Below are 23,125 nucleotides of genomic sequence, written 5' to 3'. Positions count from 1 at the left end.
GTGCAAAACGCAGGGCGTAAACACTTTCAGGGCGTGTCAGAATGCATTTTTGTTGATATAAGGACGGAAAAATCCGCTTTGAGCCGGCATGTTGTCCGTAGTGTGTGAATGTGTGTGTGGATGTTTCCCAGAGATGGGTTGCGGCTGGAAGAGCATCTGCTGCGTAAAAATGTGCTGGATAAGTTGGCGGTTTATTCCGCTGTGGCGACCCCGTATTAATATGGGGACTAAGCCGACAAAAAAATGAATGAATTGATATATATATATATATATATATATATATATATATATATATATATATATATGTATATATGTATATATATATATATATATATATATATATATATATATATATATATATATATATATATATATATATATATATATATATATATATGTTATGAGCAGACATTCTGAGAACATTCTCGGAACTGTGAACATTCCCAGAATTTGGACAGAAACTCTCAGAGCAACATTTATTCTCTACATCCTTATGATCTTATTGATATGTGCTGAAGGTTAATGCCATTGTTTTTTTTTTGTTTTTTTTTTTATATAAACAATTGTTCAACTACTATAGAGTATAAAAACTACTATAGGGTTAAAAATAAAATAGAAACTTTTATTGTTATTTCAAATGTTAATCTAACCATGTCGATAAAACTAGATTTAACTCCTCCAATAAAGATTTCACAACAAATCTGTCAGAAAAATACATTTATCCAACATGAATCACGACACGTATTAAATCCATTCACAAAAGGGCCTTAAGATAGCTTTATTATCATAAATATCAAAACTCACAGTGCAAATGACACGATTTACATAAATGTTTTGTAAACTTTAGGGCTGCCAATCATTAAAGCTATTTTCAGGTTAAATATTTAAACACTATAAAGTTTCATATTGTCCCACTTCAGTTGTAAGTTTGACATTGGGAGTGCAGATAACAGTTTAAGCCCTCTTGAAAATCCTCTTGGCCTCGACTCCATCATAGCTATAGCTCTGTAAGCAAATGCAAAAAGTGAGAACACTACTTTACAGGAAATCCAAACATTCGTCATAATATATAAGAAACAACTCCTCACCTGTACAAGTTCACCATTAACGATAGTCCTGACTGTTGTTAGTACCTTTCCGTTGTCCTTGCGTGTGAAAGTCCCCTTGAGCGTGTCTCCCTCTATGACCCAGGATCCCTGCAATCAGAAAGTCAAAGGTCAGGCTCATTTTCAAGCGGCGCCAGATCTAGTTGACCGGTTAGTGATTTTCTCTCCAGAAAGCTTGTAAAACATGTGTTATGTAATTAATTTATTCTTCTCTGCTATACTCAAAGCCTGAACTTTGTTGCTTATCAATAAAGCACAATGATGCAGCAAAAATAGTCAGTAAGCCATTGTACAACATGACACTTAGAAAATGTTTTTTGCTGTTTGTTTAATCTACTTGTTTAAAATGAGTTGCAACAACACAATTCTAAAGATTTTTTGGAAAACTTAATTGTTTATCTTTAATCCACTTACAGTAAATAAATCGATTTGTGTAAGTATAACATGCATAAATTGTGTGGAATAGTTTTTTTTTTTTTTTTTTACACTATTTCATGGTATCCTCTTTACAAATCTGATTCATGGCAGGATGTGCAAATTGCAAATATGAGATACAAGTTCATATTTGGATTTCACCTACAATATATGTCATATATGCAACATATTTTGAAATATATGGCCACATACATACTGTATATTTTTTCCAACCATTGGAATTAGAATAAATATGCATAAATGTTATATAAGTATATTATATATGTATGTTATATAAGTAATAAGTATATATAAATAAGTAATATGTTGTAATATATATTTACATATTTAGAATTTCGTTTAGGCTGAAATATACTGTATATGTATTTAAAATATACCAAAAGTTTGGGGTCAGGTATTTTCATTTGTTATTATACTGTTCATCAAGGTAGCATTTATTAAATGTAATTAAAAAAACAATTATTAAAATTTAAATGTAGTTTTAAATGAAATTAATACTTCAGTAATTATTGTTTTTTTTACTATTATCAATAATAATAATAATAATAATAATAATAATAATTATTATTATTATTATTATTATTATTATAACAACAACAACAACAATAATAATAATAATAATAACAATAATAATAATAATAATAACAATAATATTTAATATAAGAGGGATGTCTGAAGGATCCTGTGACTCTGAAGACTGGAGTAATGCTAAAAATTCACCATTAAAATCAGTGGAATAAATGATTAAATTAAATGATAAACTACTTTTGAAAAGTTATATACAATTTTACAATTTGTACTGTATTTTTGTTTAAATAAATGCAGCCTTGGTGAGCAGAAGAAGCTTATTTTAAAACATTTAAAAATCGCACTGACCCCAAACTTTTGACTGGTAGTGGATGCTGCATATATGACTTATATTTTATATTTGCAAAATACAAATATGAACTTGTGTCTCAGACAAGCAATTTGCATATATTGTCAAAGGACTATGTCAGATTTCTATGTGGGATGGTTACATCATCATTCAATACCTCTCAACCTTTGCTCTTGATTTTTTTTACCCCTTTTTTTTGGTTCTCCAAAAATCTTTCAGTGAACAGTTCTTATAAGAACCCAGTGTGCAGAAAATTTGAAATAATCAAATAACCATTTTTTTTCCTATGTAGAGACCAGCTGTGGTCAACATTTGCTGCAGGTTTTTCAAAAATGTGTGTTTTTTTAAGTAAAATAAGGTCTTTAGTGTTTATAAATTAGTTACATTTTTTGTTCTTTCACAGCACATTATGTGCACCAGAGAATGTTAAAGACTATGAACTGGAAACATTTGAAGAAACTAGTAGTAAAGGTGCAGACAGCAAACCTATTTTTTTGGAAAACAAAATTCATTTATTTTGGTCTATTTGGAAAATCTTCTATGGCTTTTTGGAGAAATGGTGATGGTGACTTTTCTTAAACTGACATTGAAAGTATATAGATTAGACAAATATGTTATTGCTGTATTATTTAACATTAATATTGTTATTTTATTTTTTTCTCTCAAAGTGTGTTAAGTTATTTTGAATCTATATTATTCTTGATGTTTTTTGTATTAACTTCTTTTAATTTATTTAATTTACTATTTTTATTTTTTGCTAAACTGAAAAATTAAACCTTTGTCAATTTGTATAACAATGTTTAAAATAAAAATTCTTAAAAAAAAGTGCAGTCAGCACACTATAAAGAACCCTTTGTGCAGATTGAATGTTATGGGCTTACTATGGAACCACGCTTATGCATCTGAAATCAGCAATGACTGTGCTTACTGTGAGCTCAGTGCCGTCTGCCAGAGAATAGTCAAAGGTGACGCCCAGAGTAAAGTTAATTTCCAGTGTGCGGAAAGTGCTGACTTCCTTCACGTTGAACTTGTCTCCGGTCTGCTCCAGGGTGATCTTCAGGTTGTCATGGGCAGCCAGTTTCCTTTTCACCATGTTGACGCCTGTTAAAGGAATGCAGTAAATCTCACTTAATCAATCAACTCACTCAAGCAAGCATCGATTATTATTCATCACTTACCCATTTGTTCCATGAACTTCTCGTAGTTCTCATTGCGGTCGACTTTCCAGGTCCCGTTGAAGGTCATGATGATGACAGACTGTTGTGTGATCCTGACAGTGGCCTAACTTTACCCCGAGCCACTCTTTTATACCTGTGCGAGTGGCGAAGCGTTGCCTTATCTGAGTATTATCTTCATGCTGATGTGGCCGAGTAAAGCTCACCAAGTATAAATCTCACCCGCCCAACAGGCTATATGTTACACACATCCCAGCATGCCTTGCTTATTCATTGATTGTGCAAAGAGCGGAGATTTCAAGTCCTGAGAACAAGCACTCACTTGTACTGCGATGGTCAAACATACACGCTCTGTTGTTCTCATAACAAAGTCCTGCTTTTGTTTGAATTGTTTGCTGTTTAAACTGTGTAGGGTGTGTCTGTTATACTAGTAAGTGCCTTGTGTTGCAGTAACTACTGAGGGACTATGAAGAGTGTTTGAAAGCTATGAATTCTAGCCACATGTATTGATTTTTAAACAATTGTGGTGAAAGGTCAAAGGTCAAAACTTTAGATTTAATGGTTACAGTTAAATTAGTTTACAATCTTGCTGCATGCCTCATTGGCTATTGAGAAATACTGGTAACAATTATTTTAAGGCTCTGTGTTGACATGAATGGTTGGTTTTATAAAGTACTTTTTGAAATATTTCATTGCACAAAAATTTTATTTATGTAGAAAAATGTTTTAAGATTATTGAAAAGTTCTTCACACTATATAAAAAGGGTCTTTGAAGAACTTTTTACTACAAAAGTGCAGCTATTGCAGCTAAAATTGAGAATACAGTATATGGCAATGCTTCGTTCTTCCTCGTACCTTTTTTTTGTGCAGTTCTACTTAACAGACAGCTACCAGTGAATATACTTCAAAGCCAGTTCTAAAGCTAACTCAAATATTTACAGTACTAGTACATTATTAAAATGAAAATTTGCACCTGCCAATATTATTTCATAGATCTGATCTGAATACTAATGAACAGTTGTGTTTTGTCCTAAAACCTTAACCCTAACCGAACCATTATTATTGTAACATTTTATCAGTAACATAACACATACGATATATTTATCACAGATAAGTAATGCATAATAATATTTTTAATTTAAAGATAAAGTATTTATCCTTTGCATTTACTACTAATATTAAAATGCAAATCTATAAAACACTTTAGATATAAAAATAAATGCACACAAATGTCAAAAACAGACCATACATTCACCAACATTATACAGTAACGACAATAATTCCCTGAATATTTTATTTAAAATCTGCAGTACTCATCCAGTTATACTAAAATAACAGCATTATGTATTTTGCTCATTGTTAGTTATTAGTAATATAGTTATTGGAACCTTATTTTAAATTGTATTACTGAATTATCCCCTTGTATTGTTTGAAAATGTTGTAAATATTGATGCAAGGCTGTGAAAGAACAGCTTCAGCATTATCTGTAATGATGAATAGTGTACAAAGCCTGCAAATGATTCAAATTAAGCAACATGCAGTGTGGAAGTTTTATCTGGAGGCTCCATGACAAGATAAAGAGACGAGATATCAAACTGAGACATGATAATCTCTGATGATGGTTTATCTCATCATTACCTTATCCTTAATCTCTTAACAGTGCAATTAAATAAGACCTCTGAAGACCTTTGGTATCGTCCCATTGTAAGACCTTTGGCATCGTCCCACTAAGAGTAGGGACAAGAAAAGGTCCAAGCTGATAATAATTGATTTAATGCATGTTTAAATGTATAAAATAATGTAAAAAGTAAGCTAAAAACATCTTTTATACTATATTTACTACAAACATTTTGTAGAATTTGCAGAATCTGCGTAACAGTGATCTTTTTCAGATTTAGTTATTTTTTTGAGGTCGTTAATAAGAAGTCTCTTTTCGGTTTAGTGTGAAAATGTATATATAATATAATAATAGAATAGAATATAAAATTATTAATATTATTACTAAATCTTATTGCTATAGACAAATTTAAATATAAAGCAGTTATTACAGGCATGAACCTTCAGAAACCATTCTAATGATTGTACTGATTGTACTGGCAATTTAGGACAAATACAATAAAATAAATTCAATTAAATAAATTAAAATAAAGGGTGGAGCGGTGGCGCAATGGCTAGCGCTGTCACCTCACAGTAAGAAGGGCTGGTTTGAACCTCAGCTGGGTCAGTTGGCATTTCTGTGTGGAGTTTCCGGTTTCCCCCACAAGTCCAAAGATATGTGATGAATATATAGGTGAATTGCGTAGGCTAAACTGTGTGACTGTGAGTGTATGGGTGTTTCCCAGTGATGGGTTGCAGCTGGAAGGGCATCTGCTGCGTAAAACATATGCTGGGTAAGTTGGTGGTTCATTCTGCTGTGACAATACTAGATCAATAAAGGGACTAAGCCAAAAAGAAAATGAATGAAAATGAAATATTATTTGCTTAACATGTGTGAGTAAAACATTTGATCATTATTTTTTATGAATGGAAAAAAACAACAACATTTATTTTTTATCATAACCTAACTCATCTTATTTGGTAAAAGTATTAGCTTCTTAAAAGAAAAATAGTGCTTATAGACATAACATGTGGTTTTACAAATCCAGTATGTTCCCCTGAAGCATTTGGGATTTATATGCGTGCTAATCTGCAATTTTCCAGCACAGTTCTTCTGTGAAACATAAAAGGTTGTTTATTAATCAGGTTTGTAAAGTCATGCATGGTTGCTCTAGTCCAATAATCCTACAATTTGCATTTGCACACTATCACTGGGAAATAAACAGTTCTCTGATGTACTCAGAGTTTAGACACAATCCAAAACAATTTGTTTTTATGATGCTTTAATCTTACATAATCAATTGCCTTATGCGCTTGGCATGGTTATGTATTTTACTACAGAGGAGTAGTAACTGCTAGCACAATTTGTTCAGAAGGTAATGATTAACTATTAAAAGGCAATGATTAACTAACTATCTATTATCTACTTCTCTGTGGAAGTGGAAATATTGAAAATATTGGGGTCATAGTGCTTCAGAACGATTTTAGCCATTGGTTTTCATTGCAACACTTCAGAGCTATTTTTAAAAGAATGTACTTACTTATTTGTACCACAAGACGGAGGTATTTGCAGTAATATCAGGCTGGTCAAGTTTGGCTGGAGTGATTCCAGTCATGTACAAGTAGTAGGCTATTGCTTTAAGGGTTATTAAAGTCTGGCTGTAAAGCCAGCATTTTTTTTAAATAAAGGTGCCTACACACCAATCATGATCAAGACAACGATACAGATCTGATTTACTGTTCTAAATATGAAAAAAAAAAAAAAAAACAGAGTTTTTACCTCTATCTACACCTACACCATCTTACCACTGACTATCGACAGTGATAGATGAAGAATGTCCTGAAGTAACTTTCAAAACAATACAGTGGAGATCACAAATTGCTAACTATTTATAAACACTTCATCTTTATAATCATTCATTCATTCATTTTCTTTTCGGCTTAGTCCGTTAATTAATGGGGTCGCCAGAGCGGAATGAACCGCCAATGTTTTTTCGCAGTGCATGCCCTTCCAGCTGCAATCCATCACTGGGAATCTCCCACACACATTCACAACAGACATTTTTAGCTTACCCAATTCACCTACAGCGCATGTCTTTGAACTTCTGGGATAAACCAGAGCATCCAGAGGCAACCCACGACAACCCAGGGAGAACATGCAAACTCTACACAGAAATGCCAACTGACCCAGCCGAGGCTCAAACAGTGACCTTCTTGCTGTGAGGCAATCATGCTACCCACTGCGCATCTTCATAATCTTCACCATTAAATTTTTGAAATCTGGAGGGATCTGCAGAGTGGATAACAACATTAACAACCTGGGCCCGGTTTTTCAAAAGGTTTAATCCGGATAAAATTGATCCAGATTTAGTAATCCTGTTTTTGCGATCCGTGATCACGTAATCCAGCTCATTTTTTGAGCCAGTTTTTCAAAGCAACATCGGATTGGATCAATCTGATCTGGATAGGAACTTTTCAGGATCACTAAATCTGGATAACCAGTGCTCAAACAGCATATGACATCACAATGTAGAACTATAGATATGTAAAGAGTAGAATAGCATGGGGTCAATATAACTTTATTTTTATTTGAAATGAAAACTTGTGGCGAGATGGATGCTTTAATGTTTATTTTTCTCAAGTGCCACTAGGGGGCGCTGCTCCGACCGGTCCTTCCTATCGCTTCCAGACAATACTTCCGGGGGTCGGGAGGAAGCGGAAGGGCAGGTAAACAATCGGAGATTATAAAAGAGGGAGAAAAGGCCAGAGAAGGAGTTCTGGTTGTTTTGGTGTCGGGTATTTGGTGGCAAGAATTGGAGAAGGAGGAGAAGAACGGTGTAAGGTGGAGAGCTTGTTGGTTTCAATGACTGTGTGAGGAAAAAACTGAGGGGTGGAAGCAATTCGTGGACGTGGTGACCAGGCGATCTCTCTAGTATTGTGTGCGAGGGGTCTGAAATTCTGATGGGAAAAGTGGACCTGTGCAGAACGGCTTCGGTGTCCCTGGGTCAGTAACTTTTGTCCATTTGCATCCATTCATACACCCACACATTCCACACACACATTACAACGTTATCACATAGGCTTTCTTTACATTTTTCCCTCTCTTGTTTCCAGTCGATCAGCCACACATTATTATTGTTTGTTTGTTTGTTTGTTTGTTTTCTTTTGGGTTATCTAAACATTATTATTGAAGTGTTTGAATTGTTTGTTTGATGTTTCCTTTTGTTACCTAAGAAGTGCTAATTTTGACTATGATCTATGACTGAACAGTGATTAAAAGTATATATTTTGATTTAGAAAACCTTTTTGTTGTACTGCTTGTTAAAAATATACCAGTTAATTTAATTTAAAGTGTGTGTTGGGTTATCTTTATTTTCTTCTCTTTGTGTGTATGGTGGTTGAGTGTTTGCCGCGGCTATCCAGGGTTTTAATTTAATTTTTGGCAAGTTAATCTTGTCTGGCGCCCAAAGATTTATTAATTTTGGTAACTATTTTATTTTTTTTTTTTGTTTGAGGTCCGCTGGCAGTGGGATTAAGGGACGTGTGAAAGCCAGCTAGTGCAGTACCCACGTGGACCTGCGGTTGAGCGTTCGGCTGCGGTGCAGGAGGTCCCGTGTTCGAATCCCGCGGAGTTCAGTTTTTGAGATTTGAATTATTATTATTTTTTTTCTTATTATAAACTGTATATAAGATTTATTTATTACAAACAACCACCGTCACATAAGTGGCGCCCAAACAGGGACCCTGAACACTTAAAAAAAAAAAAAAACTGAACACTTTAAAAGACATTGAACACCATTGAAACCTTACTTTATTTTGGGAAATTTTGAACTTTGAAACTCATTTGAATTGTTTGACTGATTTCAGTTGACAACAACCTTTTGACTTTTTGAACTGTTTTGCTTTACTGACAAAGACTTTGGAAAAAAAAAACAATTTTGTTAAAAAAAAAAAAAAAAAAAAAAGTTGTTATAGAACATTTGTGTCATTGTACAGGAATTGTACTGATTTTGTATACCTTGTGAATTTGGTACTTGTGGTACTTTTGACCTCTCTCTCTATATATATTTTTGTGACCACATTGCCTAAAAAGTCAACATTTTCTTTTTTGATTTTTATTTTTTCAAAACCCTTAGATTACACTCATACACACTATAAACATGGCCAACGTCAATCCTTCCCCTTCAACTTCCGTGGATATTGATCCACCAGATATAGCCACTCCAGTTTGGCCACCAATGCAGCAAAGACAGTTCTCATCACCTTCCAACATTCCCACATACCACTCCACACCCACTCAGTTAGACCCTTATGGAAGGACTCAAGTGCATTTCCACACCACCACTCCAGGTGTTACTTCTACAGTTCAACCTGACCCAATGCAACTGTGCACAAGTGCATCCATGGTAGAATCACCGCCCTCCACAGCAACCCAGCATGCTCTTCCTGGATACCTCCCTACACCTGGAAGAGAAATTCATCAACTTACTGCTCATGTACAAGGAAACTGGGATCGTGTATTTGACTGTCTGAAACGGCAAGATAAAGCTGTGAAGGAACTCACCGAAAAATCGTCTAAATCTTTTTCCCTGCATGAAGCAAAGCTTGCAAAAATGGAATCCACTCATCAGCAACTCCTGAACACCTTAACTGCACAACGAAAAGATGACACAGAGACAGCGGATCAACTCACTAAAGCTGTGAAGGTGATGGTGACACAAGAAATCCAAAGGAGTGAAAGTACCTTAATTTTAGAGATTCGCTTCATGGTGGAACAAGCTCAGTTGGAATTGCAGAAGGATATTCAAGCTACCAAGGAACACTCTGACAAGAATTTTGAACGCCTTTCCAGTGATCTAAATCACTGCAGCACTGAAATTAATGCCATAAAAAACCAACTTGACAATCTTCAAACAGAAATAAGTGATGTCATCCCACCTATAAAGCAAGTGTCTGATCCTCCAAGCAGTGCACCTGTATCAGTTTCAACACAGTCTTCATCTTCAGTGACTGCTCCAATGCCTTTTCAAACACCTGTTATAAAAAGTGATCATTTAAAGTTAACTTTTCCAACGTTTGGAAGACCTTCGGATGATGCTGATCCACTGCTATATGTAACACGCTGCAAAGATTTCCTGGCCTTACACCCTCTAGATGATCCAGACATCCTAGCTACCTTCCGCACTGTCCTGTACGGTACAGCCCGGGATTGGTGGGAAGTGGCTCGCTCTGCTATTTCCACATGGAGTGAGTTTGAAACTGCTTTTCTCTCAGCTTTCCTTTCAGAAGACTATGAGGATGAGCTGGCAGAGAGGGTTAGAACTAGAACACAAGCAGAGAAAGAGTCAATTAGAGACTTTGCTTTTACATACAGAGCAATGTGTAAACGATGGAAGCCCACATTAACTGAGAGTGAATTAGTAAAAATGATTCTAAAAAACATAAAACCTCACCTAGCCAGCCAACTTCGAAGCCGTGTCCATACAGTGGATGAGTTGGTTAAACTGGGGCTTCAGCTTGAGAAGGATTATGTTCAGCAGTTACATTATGTAGAACATGTGACTCAACCCTCATCACAAAGAATTGCCCCCAACCGAGTTGAGAAACCTCCAGTTTTGTGTTGGAGATGCAAAGGTCTGCATCCACCAGGTAGTTGTCCTCACTATTCCTCCTCTGTGCAAACCACTCAATCATCTAGTCACCCTCCTCCTACTGGAAATAAACGTTATTTTCAGACCCAAAAGCACGGAGGTAATCCATCTAACAATGCCATGTCTGTTACACTTCCTTCAAAGTTATTACCCAAGTCGACTGTTACTAAATCTGTGGTCATACCACAACAGCTGATAGTTCCAATTTACATTGGGGCTTGGAGAGGAAAAGCCATATTGGATACGGGTGCCAGTTACACTTTACTCCATGAGAGTTTGTGGAAGGAGATCGATCCCCAAGCCAGCCTCCATCCCTGGACACTTGGCACACTCTATCTGGCCAATGGAGAAGCCGAAGTTCCTTTAGGATGGACGAATTTTGATATCATATTGCATAACAAAGTTTTTCCTACTCAAGCTGCCATTCTCACTCCAAAAGCCTTGGCTTACTCTGTAGTCTTGGGTTTAGATTTCATTTATTCAAGTGGTCTACAGATTAATGTGGTTGACCAGACATACTCTTTTAAGTCCAACCCTAATGAAGAGTACCCTTTTCAACCTGGACATGCTAGTGTTCCTGTGGGAAGATCCCAACATTTGAACAAAAATGCACAAACCCAACATTCAAGTAAGACACTATCTCTGCTCAGCTCTATTCCTCCACCATTACCGTTTCCAGTAGTATCCCAACTTGCACCCAGTAGTGATGATCAAGCTCTGATTGAGATGGTTGTTGCCGAAGCACACTTACCACTAGAAAGTAAGCCACAGTTACTTCATCTTCTCCAGTCAAACCCAAAAGTCTGTACTCTTCAGCTTGGAAGAACCACTGTTCTTCAACATTGCATTTACACCACTCACCCAGTACCCGTTAAGCAACGTCCTTATCGGTTGACACCTGGAAAACAAGCCATAGTAGAGGAACAGATTGAAGAGATGCTAAAGGCTGGTGTCATCGAACAGTCTTGTTCTCCATGGGCATCTCCAGTAGTTCTTGTTCCTAAGAAAGACAACAGTCTTAGGTTCTGTGTGGACTACAGAAAATTAAATGCGATGACAGAAAGTGATGCTTATCCAATACCTAACATCACAGAGATTTTAGAGTCTCTTTCTGGAGCATCCACATTCTCATCCTTGGACCTCAACTGTGGATTTTGGCAGGTACCAATGGATGACAAAAGCAAGTTGATGACTGCATTCATCACCTCTAGAGGGTTATATCATTTCAATGTTATGCCCTTTGGACTGAAAAATGCTCCTGCTACCTTCCAACGTTTGATGGAAATCGTCCTGAGAGATTTACTTGGGAAAATTTGCTACGTCTATATTGACGACATTGTCATTTACTCACCCACCTTGACCCAACATCTTCACGACATCCAGACCATCTTGGAGAGACTGGAAAAAGCAGGTCTAACCCTAAACCTAAAAAAATGTTCCTTTTGCCTACCTGAAATTACCTTTCTAGGACACGTAGTGAGTCACCAAGGAGTTGCAGCTGACCCCAAGAAGGTGGAGGTCATTCACGCTTACCCAGTCCCACAAAACCTTAAGGATGTTCAGCGATTCTTAGGACTGGCAGGATGGTATCACCGTTTTGTACCAAATTTTTCACGCATTGCTGAACCACTGAATAATCTGAAAAAGAAAGGACGACAATTCAAGTGGGATTCACTATGCCAGCAAGCATTTGACAATCTAAAGTTCTGTCTTACCACACCTCCCATCCTGGGCAATCCAGATCTTAACATACCTTTTACTGTGTATACTGATGCCAGTGACTCAGGACTAGGGGCTGTTTTGACCCAGCGTAAAGAGCAGGGTGGCGAAGAAGTAATTGCTTATGCCAGTAGAACCTTGACTAAGGCAGAAGTGAATTACTCCACCACGGAGAAAGAGTGTCTGGCTGTGGTGTGGGCTTTAGACAAGTGGCAACACTACCTGGAACCTAGAATGTTTACAGTGGTTACAGACCATTCCGCTCTGCAATGGGTCATGAATTCCACCAAACCAGCCAGTCGACTCATGAGATGGGCCTTGCGCTTGCAACGCTATGATTTTGTGATCGAGTACAGAAAAGGACGGCTGAATGTTGCTCCTGATGCGTTGTCCCGTATGTATTTCATGCCAGGCTGTAACTTGTACACCACGGAAAAGGATCTGCCTGATTTCCCTGTCACCCCACAAACCATCTGGGAGGAACAACATCAAGACACAGACATTATGAAGATCTTTCAAGCTCTGGCCAAAAATGAGCAACAGGAACAAGCCCAGTACACTGTGTTGGAAGACAAGCTGTATCACATCACCCACCTAGCAGATGAAACTGTTCACTACAAAGTAGTCATTCCATCTACTCTTAGACCAACAGTACTAGAATGGTACCATGATACTCCCTTAAGCGGACACTTGGGAATTTACAAGACGTACAAGCGAATACAAGATGTTGCTTATTGGCCAGGAATGTGGACAGACATAAAAAAATATGTCAAAAATTGTGCCAAATGTCAAGTCACCAAATGGGACAACCGGAAACCTGCTGGCAAGTTACAACAAGTTACAACATCACGACCAAATGAGATGTGGGGAGTGGATATAATGGGTCCAATGCCGAAGTCTGGAAAACAAAATGAGTACTTACTCGTATTTGTCGACTATTTCTCCAAATGGGTTGAACTGTTTCCCATGCGGCATGCCACAGCACAGACCATTGCCACCATACTAAGACAAGAAATGTTGACTCGGTGGGGAGTCCCTGACTTCATATTGTCAGACAGAGGAGCGCAGTTTGTTTCTTCTTTATTCACAGAGCTGTGTGGAAAATGGAACATCACTCCAAAACTTACCACTGCTTATCACCCACAGACCAACATGACAGAAAGAGTGAATCGCACTTTGAAGTCTATGATTGCAGGGTTTGTGGAGGACAACCACAAGACCTGGGATACATACTTACCAGAGTTACGTTTTGCTTTAAATTCTGCAATACAGGAATCCATTGGGATGACGCCTGCCGAACTTCACCTAGGTCGGAAAATCCACAGTCCCATGGATAAACTGCTGCACAGACGTGATCTCTCACCAACCAAGCCTGCATACGATATGGTACACAAAATAATACAGTTACAAAGGCAAGCCAAAGAAAATTACACAAAAGCTCAAAAACGGCAGTTAAGGAGCTATGACAAGAACAGAAGAGACGTGTTCTTCAGAGAAAGAGAGCGTGTATGGGTCCGTAATTTTCCCATCTCTAGTGCACAACATCACTTCAGTGCTAAACTAGCTCCAAAGTGGAAAGGACCATACCGCATTATCCAGCAACTAGGTCCTGTGAACTACCAGGTATCTCTTGAAGACACTGGTGAGGATGTGAGAAATGTTCATGTGTGTAATCTCAAACCATGTTTCCCCACGGCAGAGGAGCTGGAAGCAAGGGAGAAAAATTGCACAAAGATCCTCCCACAGCAGGATCAAAAAAGATTTTAAAAACGTAAATCCTCGTGAGCATTGAACAACATGGGTTGTTCTCACGAAGGGGGGGAGAGTGTGGCGAGATGGATGCTTTAATGTTTATTTTTCTCAAGTGCCACTAGGGGGCGCTGCTCCGACCGGTCCTTCCTATCGCTTCCAGACAATACTTCCGGGGGTCGGGAGGAAGCGGAAGGGCAGGTAAACAATCGGAGATTATAAAAGAGGGAGAAAAGGCCAGAGAAGGAGTTCTGGTTGTTTTGGTGTCGGGTATTTGGTGGCAAGAATTGGAGAAGGAGGAGAAGAACGGTGTAAGGTGGAGAGCTTGTTGGTTTCAATGACTGTGTGAGGAAAAAACTGAGGGGTGGAAGCAATTCGTGGACGTGGTGACCAGGCGATCTCTCTAGTATTGTGTGCGAGGGGTCTGAAATTCTGATGGGAAAAGTGGACCTGTGCAGAACGGCTTCGGTGTCCCTGGGTCAGTAACTTTTGTCCATTTGCATCCATTCATACACCCACACATTCCACACACACATTACAACGTTATCACATAGGCTTTCTTTACATTTTTCCCTCTCTTGTTTCCAGTCGATCAGCCACACATTATTATTGTTTGTTTGTTTGTTTGTTTGTTTTCTTTTGGGTTATCTAAACATTATTATTGAAGTGTTTGAATTGTTTGTTTGATGTTTCCTTTTGTTACCTAAGAAGTGCTAATTTTGACTATGATCTATGACTGAACAGTGATTAAAAGTATATATTTTGATTTAGAAAACCTTTTTGTTGTACTGCTTGTTAAAAATATACCAGTTAATTTAATTTAAAGTGTGTGTTGGGTTATCTTTATTTTCTTCTCTTTGTGTGTATGGTGGTTGAGTGTTTGCCGCGGCTATCCAGGGTTTTAATTTAATTTTTGGCAAGTTAATCTTGTCTGGCGCCCAAAGATTTATTAATTTTGGTAACTATTTTATTTTTTTTTTTTGTTTGAGGTCCGCTGGCAGTGGGATTAAGGGACGTGTGAAAGCCAGCTAGTGCAGTACCCACGTGGACCTGCGGTTGAGCGTTCGGCTGCGGTGCAGGAGGTCCCGTGTTCGAATCCCGCGGAGTTCAGTTTTTGAGATTTGAATTATTATTATTTTTTTTCTTATTATAAACTGTATATAAGATTTATTTATTACAAACAACCACCGTCACAAACTAAGAAAAAAAATTATAATAATTAAAATAATAATAATAATAAATAATAATAAAAACAAGAAAAACAACACCCCATCCTCTTCCAGCAGTCCGCTCATCTGAGACCTACAACACTGTAGATTGAGGATATTTATAATAAGTTTCAATAATAAAAAGATGTAAATAATAAAAAGACTTAATGTCAAAAACTCCACAATAAGTTCAGACTTCCTCATCTGATGTGGAGAGAGCAGCTTGTCTGAGCGTAGTCTTTAGGAGGCAGATCTCAAGTCATTGGTCTTGGTTTGCTGCAGTTTGGTCAAGGTCAGTTGTTCCTCTACCAGATGAACCTGTGCTTCTGCCCTTTCAGTCTCTTTTTGCAATTGTTGAAAGAGATTTCAAAAATTAGTCATTGCCATTCTTTGCATTATTTTTTATTCTGTAATCATTGCATACATCACTAATAAATATTCTAAAAAGAAAAACATTTTCCATTGCGATGAATATATATATATATATATATATATATATATATATGTATATATATATATATGTATATATATATATATATATATATATATATATATATATATGTATATATATATATATATGTATATATATATATATATATATATATATATGTATATATATAATATATATATATATATATATATATATATATATATATATATATATATATATATATATATATATATATATATATATATATCAATTAGTGACATAATAAAGTTGATTGTTTTTGGTCTGTTTTAACAGCTGTTTGGGGGATTATTTTATGAGGCCAAACTCGTTCTACTTTGCTGTAGGCCTATACTGAAAGGCTGAATACGTTAAAGCCAATAATCACTACAGCCTGACGGATGAACAAATAAAATTAAAACTTTATGAATAAATAGTATATCTCGTAAGATCCAAAAATAGTATTATTTATTAAATTTTTAAGTTTTCATTACATTTTGGGCATGAAATTCACGCTAAATCCACCCTTCTGATGAGATCAGTTTAATCCAGGTTTTTTGGATCAAAGTGATCCAAATCCTACAAAAAAGGTCTGAAAAACCCAAACTAAAGGTTTGATCCGGATCAAAACCAAGATTGGATTACGTGATCTAATCCAATTATGTAATCCGTTTTTTCTTTTGAAAAACCCATTTTCAAGATTTGATCCAATCCCTTATCCAAAATCCTAGTGGATTACTCTTGAAAAACCGAGCCCTGATGTATCAAGACATTTGTGCTGCCCATTACATTTCAAACCACAGGAGAGGGCAAATTCTTCAGCAGGATATGCTCCTTTAGCTTCCACATCAAAGTTCCTAAAAGCAAAGAAGGTCAAGGTGCTCCAGGATTGGCCAGCCCAGTCACCAGACATGAAAATGATTGAGCATGTCTGGGATAAGATGAAGAAATATGCATTGAAGATGAATCCAAAGAATCTTGATGAACTCTGGGAGTCTTGCAAGAACACTTTCTCTGCCATTCCAGATGACTTTATTAATAGGTTGTCTGAGTCATTGCAGAGATGTACTGTATGAATGGATGCATTCCTCCAAGCTCACACAACAATCATTCTTTTTCCACTGCACCATGACTTAATATTCTATACTGTACATTATTTATGTTAAGTGACAAGACTTTTGGCTAAGCAAAGTCAGACCTTACTGTCATAATTAAATAATTTAAAATCAAGGCATGATCATATTTTATTTTGTTTAATTAGGCATAATCTAGGGCCCTTTGCCTTTCATATAAGCCCCTTCTGATAGCAAATGATCAACTAGAAGTCAAGTTACTATATGTTGGTATTCCTAAAACTTGGAGAGGCGACGAGACTTTTGTCAGGTCCAATTAAAACTTGACAAAACAATATCATTTGGGGTTATCATACAACAAAAACAAATCACACTATCACATATTTTAAATAATATTTTAATACAAGATTTCAGTTTATGCTGGAATTAGAGGTGTACATAAAAAGCATCGTGAAGCATGGGGTTTACTATAAAGAACTCTATCTGTGAGATTTAATGAATACAAACTCTCACACCAATGAAATATACTCACTTTTAAATAAATGTTCAGTTAGAAACTATCAGAATATATTAATTCACTCAATAATTACTCATTAAATCACAAAAACAGTAGTGTAGGTACATACTGTTGCAACCATAAAATGTTTATATGTACATGTTTGGCAACTTTTCTGACAAGAGTGTAAATATGAATCCAATGTGTAGGCATTTTGCTATCGACAGCATGAGCATTACCCTTGGAAATGTAAACATAAATTAATTCTGGTGAATTTGTTGTTAGTTAAACTTGAGTATTTTCAATATGATACAGTAATACATTAGCAAAATGTGCTGTGATACTTAAAACTAAACAAAAACTATACTCTTAATCTTAAATATCAACACTTAAGTCATGCATGATTTAAAGGAACAGTTCACTCTGAAACAAAGAGTACACTGTATTTTACTCACCCTTAAGCCAACTTTACTATTCAGCATATAACTTTTTTTCTGTTGACAAACACAGTCAGAGCAGCTTTTGCTAGGTTCAAAATAAAGGCCACTCTCCAATACCATTATACAGAATAGAAGAGCCAGGATGGAAGAGAAAACCACATTTAACTTTAAGTAAGTTATTTATGGAGTAATTTTCACTTTGTGAACTGATTCTTTAAATCAGACAGAGTGACAAACAATAGCTTAAATGAAACTACTTCTGGACATGCTAGTATTCTACAGTAAACTAACACATCCTCTACTATAAATAAAACATGATGAAACAAACACTTGATGAGCAGGTTTGCATGTTGCATAGTGAATCTGTACCGTGTTCCAGTTTTATGTTATTTGGATGTTCTGTTTCCGTAATCAGTTCAATAGTTGGCACTGAAGTTAGTACCATTAATATCAATTTCTGTGTAAAATATGAAGAGCTCTGTTCATCATCAGCTCTGTGACAACCTTTTCCCACTATCTTTTCATTGTCCTTAAATCAGAGATAATTGGCACTTGAAATGCAGGGGTCACTGAAGAACATTCTTAATTTGGCCCCTTAGAGGGGAAGAATACGCTGAATTTGATGTAGAAAGCAAAGCATTTTCCTATTCATAGAATTTATAATAAACACAGTAGCTGATAACACAACACAAACTGCATCAGTGCGGCGAGTCTGTTAAGTCTTGCGTGAGAGAAACCACACTTTCATTGGCTCTTTCTTTCCTTTCATGGTTACAGGTCCTCTGTACTCCAAATGAAATTGAGGATCAGCATTTTCCACAGACTGCAAACACCTGCGACAAACAACACATATATTACTGTATATTACAGTATAATATCAACTCAAATCACCTTAGCCTATGGCACCAATAAAAACAATGATTGTTATTATATTATATTATATTATATTATATTATATTATATTATATTATATTATATTATATTATGTTATATTATATTATATTATGTTATGTTATGTTATGTTATGTTATGTTATATTATGTTATGTTATGTTATGTTATGTTATATTATATTATATTATAATCATTCATTCATTCATTTTTCTTTGGCTTAGTCCCTTATTTATTTTGGGGTTGACATAGTGGAGTGAACCGGCAACTACTGCAGCATATGTTTTACACAGCGGATGCCTTTCCAGCCACCACCCAGTACTATCCACCATAGACTGTAAAAGATATGGATGTAGTATCTGTGACGTCACCCATAGGTTTCTGAAGAACACAAAAGAAGTGGGCTTGGCCAACCGTGACCAAACAAAGGCAAAGTGGCGGAGCGTGAGCGGAGCTACTGATGCCTGCTAGCATTTTGCTTAGACAAGCTTTTATTAGGGATAAATGCTTAATACTTTATTACAGTACCTGCGACTCATTGTACACTACATCAATAAAGTGTTTAGTCTTTTAAAAACACTGTTGTAATACATTGAGCCTCTAAGCATTGTTCTTATGGTGTTTTTCTACAGAAGGAATTACTTCCAAACACTTCAAATATAGTCTGTGTTAGTAAACGCAAGGCTATTTATGAAATCCAGGAATAAAACTGTAAGACAACATGTCAGACAATCATTCTGTCAGAATCTGGAGTGCATTCAAGTTCTAAAGAAAATATAAATGATAAATTATCTTAAATAAAACAAATACATTTATAGAGATGGTTTATAAGTATATAGTTTCACTCACCAGGAAAATGCAGGCCACGTGAATGAATTGTGAGCACAATAAAGTATTTTGTAAGAATTGTAAGAATTAATTCCAAAAAGCAACTGATTGTGTAAAGCCACCAAAATATGATGTATATGCCGAGTCATCAGCTAATAAGCTGAACCAACTGAGGTGAAGTGATGGTGACCAGTGAGACCTAGCTGTCACTCAAGTGGCCACACCCTTAATTACACAGACTTAATGTAACTTAATATAAACAAAACTAATGAGTTGTAAAAAAAATTCACCCCCTCACAGTTGTCATGAAGGATAATATAAGCTCTATGAACCAAAATCGTTCTTTGTACCAGGCTGTAAACACATTTTTTTTCTGCTGAAAAGCTGGAACTTTTAACAGTTTGGTCAATAGACATGTGCTCTATTATGGAGCCAGGACTAGTGGAATTTCGATAAATTGCAGTCTCAGTTACTTCCGCATTTGCTTTACGAGAGAGAGAGTGGGAGGTTGCCGCTAGGGGAGGGGGATCAAAATGGTCATGTTCTCTTATCGTGTTTAATGTTGGTCAACTGTGGTAGCATCTTTTAATTAGGAAAAAATATTTTATTATTATTATTTTTTTTAAATTTTTTTATTTTGCTCTTTTAATGATAATCTTTCTATGTACCTTCCTATTATGTGCCTATTGCTGTTTTTACTGTTTTATGCTCATATCATGTGTTTATTTTCTCTCTGTAAAGCACTTTGTGCAGCCTTGTGGCTGTTGGGAACGTGCTATATAAATAAATAGAACTTGAACTTGAACTTTTTGAGTTCAAGTACCTTTATTCTTTTTAAATACTTTAAACTTAATATATGAGCTAAAGTAAACATTCATTCAACAGTTCATTCAGTAAATTTGACCATTGGATTTTATTGTAATGTTTGTACAATGAAAGAATAATACATTTAGACCAGTTTTACCTCATTTTCGAAATATTTAAAAAATATATATAAACACAAATGATCAAAAACAGAATAACAGAAATTGGTTTTCCTATATATGGAAATATGTAAAATAATGTATTAAATGTATTTTATTCCATAAATTCTTGATAAATTTTTTTTTTAATATTACATTGCTATTTACTTTAGTTTTATAATGAATGGTTCCCTCACCTGTATGTGTATTCAGACACATTAATTTTTCCTTTCTCTCCAGTGGTCTCTGTACGACTTGTTAGATTGACAGTGTTTCCAAACAGGCAGTAACGGGGCATTCTTTGACCTATGACCCCTGTGACCACCTCTCCTGTGTGAATTCCAATGGTGATCTGTCCCAAAACACAACAGTCAAAATATGAGTAAAGTGTAAAGCTTTATATAGCATACAGCAAAAAAAAAAAAAAAAAAATTTCTGAAATGCTTTTAAAGCATATGCTATCTACATACAACACATTCAAGCATTAAAGACACAATTTTAAATCTTCCGCCACTACAGGCTGCACATTTACAACAAACAAAGGCAAAGTTTGATGATGCCGTGAATAAGTGTGGAATCATGGGAGTTGATTACATCCTATGGGACTTCTGCAGAAATCATTCATGGCTTAAAAGTCCATGGATGAGCTAAAGTATTTAAAATTATTATGGCAGTATAAAGTAGATTAAAGCAATTGCTGATGAGAGACAAGCGCAATGCAACATAATTTTGATAATTTCCAGTTCCTAATGTCATGATCATGTGGGCAAGCACAGTGCCGTTTTATCCAAGCATCTTTGGTATTTGCCTGTTTTCTATCAACCCAAACCAGAAATCGAGGGTGTGCATAAGTCAGCAAAATGTAAACAACTGTTCTGGTGTTTTTGGATATATTGAATCTCACATATTGTGCTTTTTACTTTAAATCATCCAAAACAATTCAGACATACAGTGGTCCCCATAAATTGGCAAAAAATTTGATTTTCATCCATCCTCAGTGAATAGTGATTGTGTTCAACAAATATCTCTACCAAAATACATCGAAACTCAAATATATATACATATGCAGTGCTCAGCATAAATAAGTGCATCCCTTTGTTTAAGAACCCCATTTTCTATAGAAGGCTTTACAATAATATACATGTATACTGTATATAGTAAATTTGTGATTATACTGTTATTTAGTCAGTCCCAAGTCTGACATAAATACAACTGATCAGTCTTTAAATTAGTACACCCAAATTAATATGTTGTGGGAAAATATAAAATAACATTTTAAGTAAAAGAACAGATCAAGAGAAATTAGAAAAATCTAACATTTAAATTTTGAAGTTTGCATTTTTTTATGGTTGCAAAAACTAATTTGTATTTAAACGTATTATCTTTCTACACCTAAAGATATTAGGTGACCAAAGTCTTATTTTAATGGATATAACACTATTGTTGAATAGTTATTAATCATTAATGTTTAATAAAAACAGTTTAAATGCATGAAAATATTGACTATATTCACTGAGAATATATGCTAAGCAGTGTATGTATATATACAGTACACTAACAATAACAAATGACAATTATAATAAATCTGTATACTCATTTTTGCACGATGATTAGATTATTGTTAGAACTGTTCCATTTAGACTAATCTAATGTAAAACCAATTAACCTAAATCTGCAAATACCTTATTGTATAACATCCTAAAGAAAGTATTCATTTAAAAATGAACAACAGTTTTTTGTTTTTTTTTTCTGACAAATGTGTTAGGGTGTACTCGTAAATGCTGGGCACTTTATTTCTATGAAAAAGAAATCGTTGTCTTTCTTTTCTAGCAAATGCATCCACTGAGCGAGACACGAGTGCGTGCCAGAGCAGAGCTAAATGTTCAAAATAAAGTTAATGTGGGTGTATTTTTAAACACTGAAAGGAAGGATGATCTGACGGTGTCTCCCTTTGCCAGACTGTGCTTACATTTGCGTACGTGTGTGTTTTTGTGTGAAAGTCTTCATGCCATCTGTCTAATACAGCCGTCTTTATCTCATTTAGATGCTCCGAGTGTTCCAACAACACATCTTTAACAGTCACATATAATATAACAAACCTGCATCGTCTGGTTAAACAAAAGAGCCTGCCGAGACTTTTCCTGTTAGCACCTTTGAGATGCAATCTGAAGCTATTCTTAGAAAACATAAAGCATTTTTAATACACTGTGTAAAATATGTATGTGTGTGCTTTATGTAGGGCTGCATGGTGGGTGGGCACTTATGTGACCCCATAAGCCGGGTATGCGAAATATGCAGTGGATATATTGATTGTTTAATTTGTGCTATGAGGCAGCGCATTAAACAAGTCTAAACAGTCAGGATTTATTGATGCATTAAATTACATATACACAGTGAACAATATGAATATATTGTGTGCTCACAAAACATGTCCTGAGTGCATCTGAAGCATGAACTCACATTACGGTTGGA

General features: G+C 35.6%; 2 protein-coding genes across 2 annotated transcripts in view; both read right to left on the bottom strand.

Moving 5' to 3' along the window:
* Positions 1 to 749: 749 nt before the first annotated feature.
* Positions 750 to 3,675, bottom strand: fabp2 (fatty acid binding protein 2, intestinal). The gene is given in 4 exon segments (NM_131431.1): positions 750 to 1,005; positions 1,089 to 1,196; positions 3,347 to 3,519; positions 3,597 to 3,675. Coding segments are annotated over 4 exon segments (399 nt in total). The 5' UTR covers positions 3,664 to 3,675; the 3' UTR covers positions 750 to 954.
* Positions 3,676 to 18,568: 14,893 nt separating this feature from the next.
* The window catches only part of gucy1b1 (guanylate cyclase 1 soluble subunit beta 1), a 39,831-nt gene continuing 35,274 nt past the window's right edge, over positions 18,569 to 23,125 (bottom strand). The window contains 2 exon segments of the mRNA NM_001251945.3: positions 18,569 to 18,806; positions 20,851 to 21,005. Coding sequence (NP_001238874.1) covers positions 18,689 to 18,806; positions 20,851 to 21,005 — 273 coding nt within the window. The 3' untranslated portion in view covers positions 18,569 to 18,688.

Source organism: Danio rerio, chromosome 1 (assembly GCF_052040795.2).
Source record: "Danio rerio strain M-AB ecotype USA chromosome 1, GRCz13ab, whole genome shotgun sequence".
NCBI classification, from domain to species: domain Eukaryota; kingdom Metazoa; phylum Chordata; class Actinopteri; order Cypriniformes; family Danionidae; genus Danio; species Danio rerio.
This window is presented reverse-complemented; position numbering and strand designations above follow the sequence as displayed.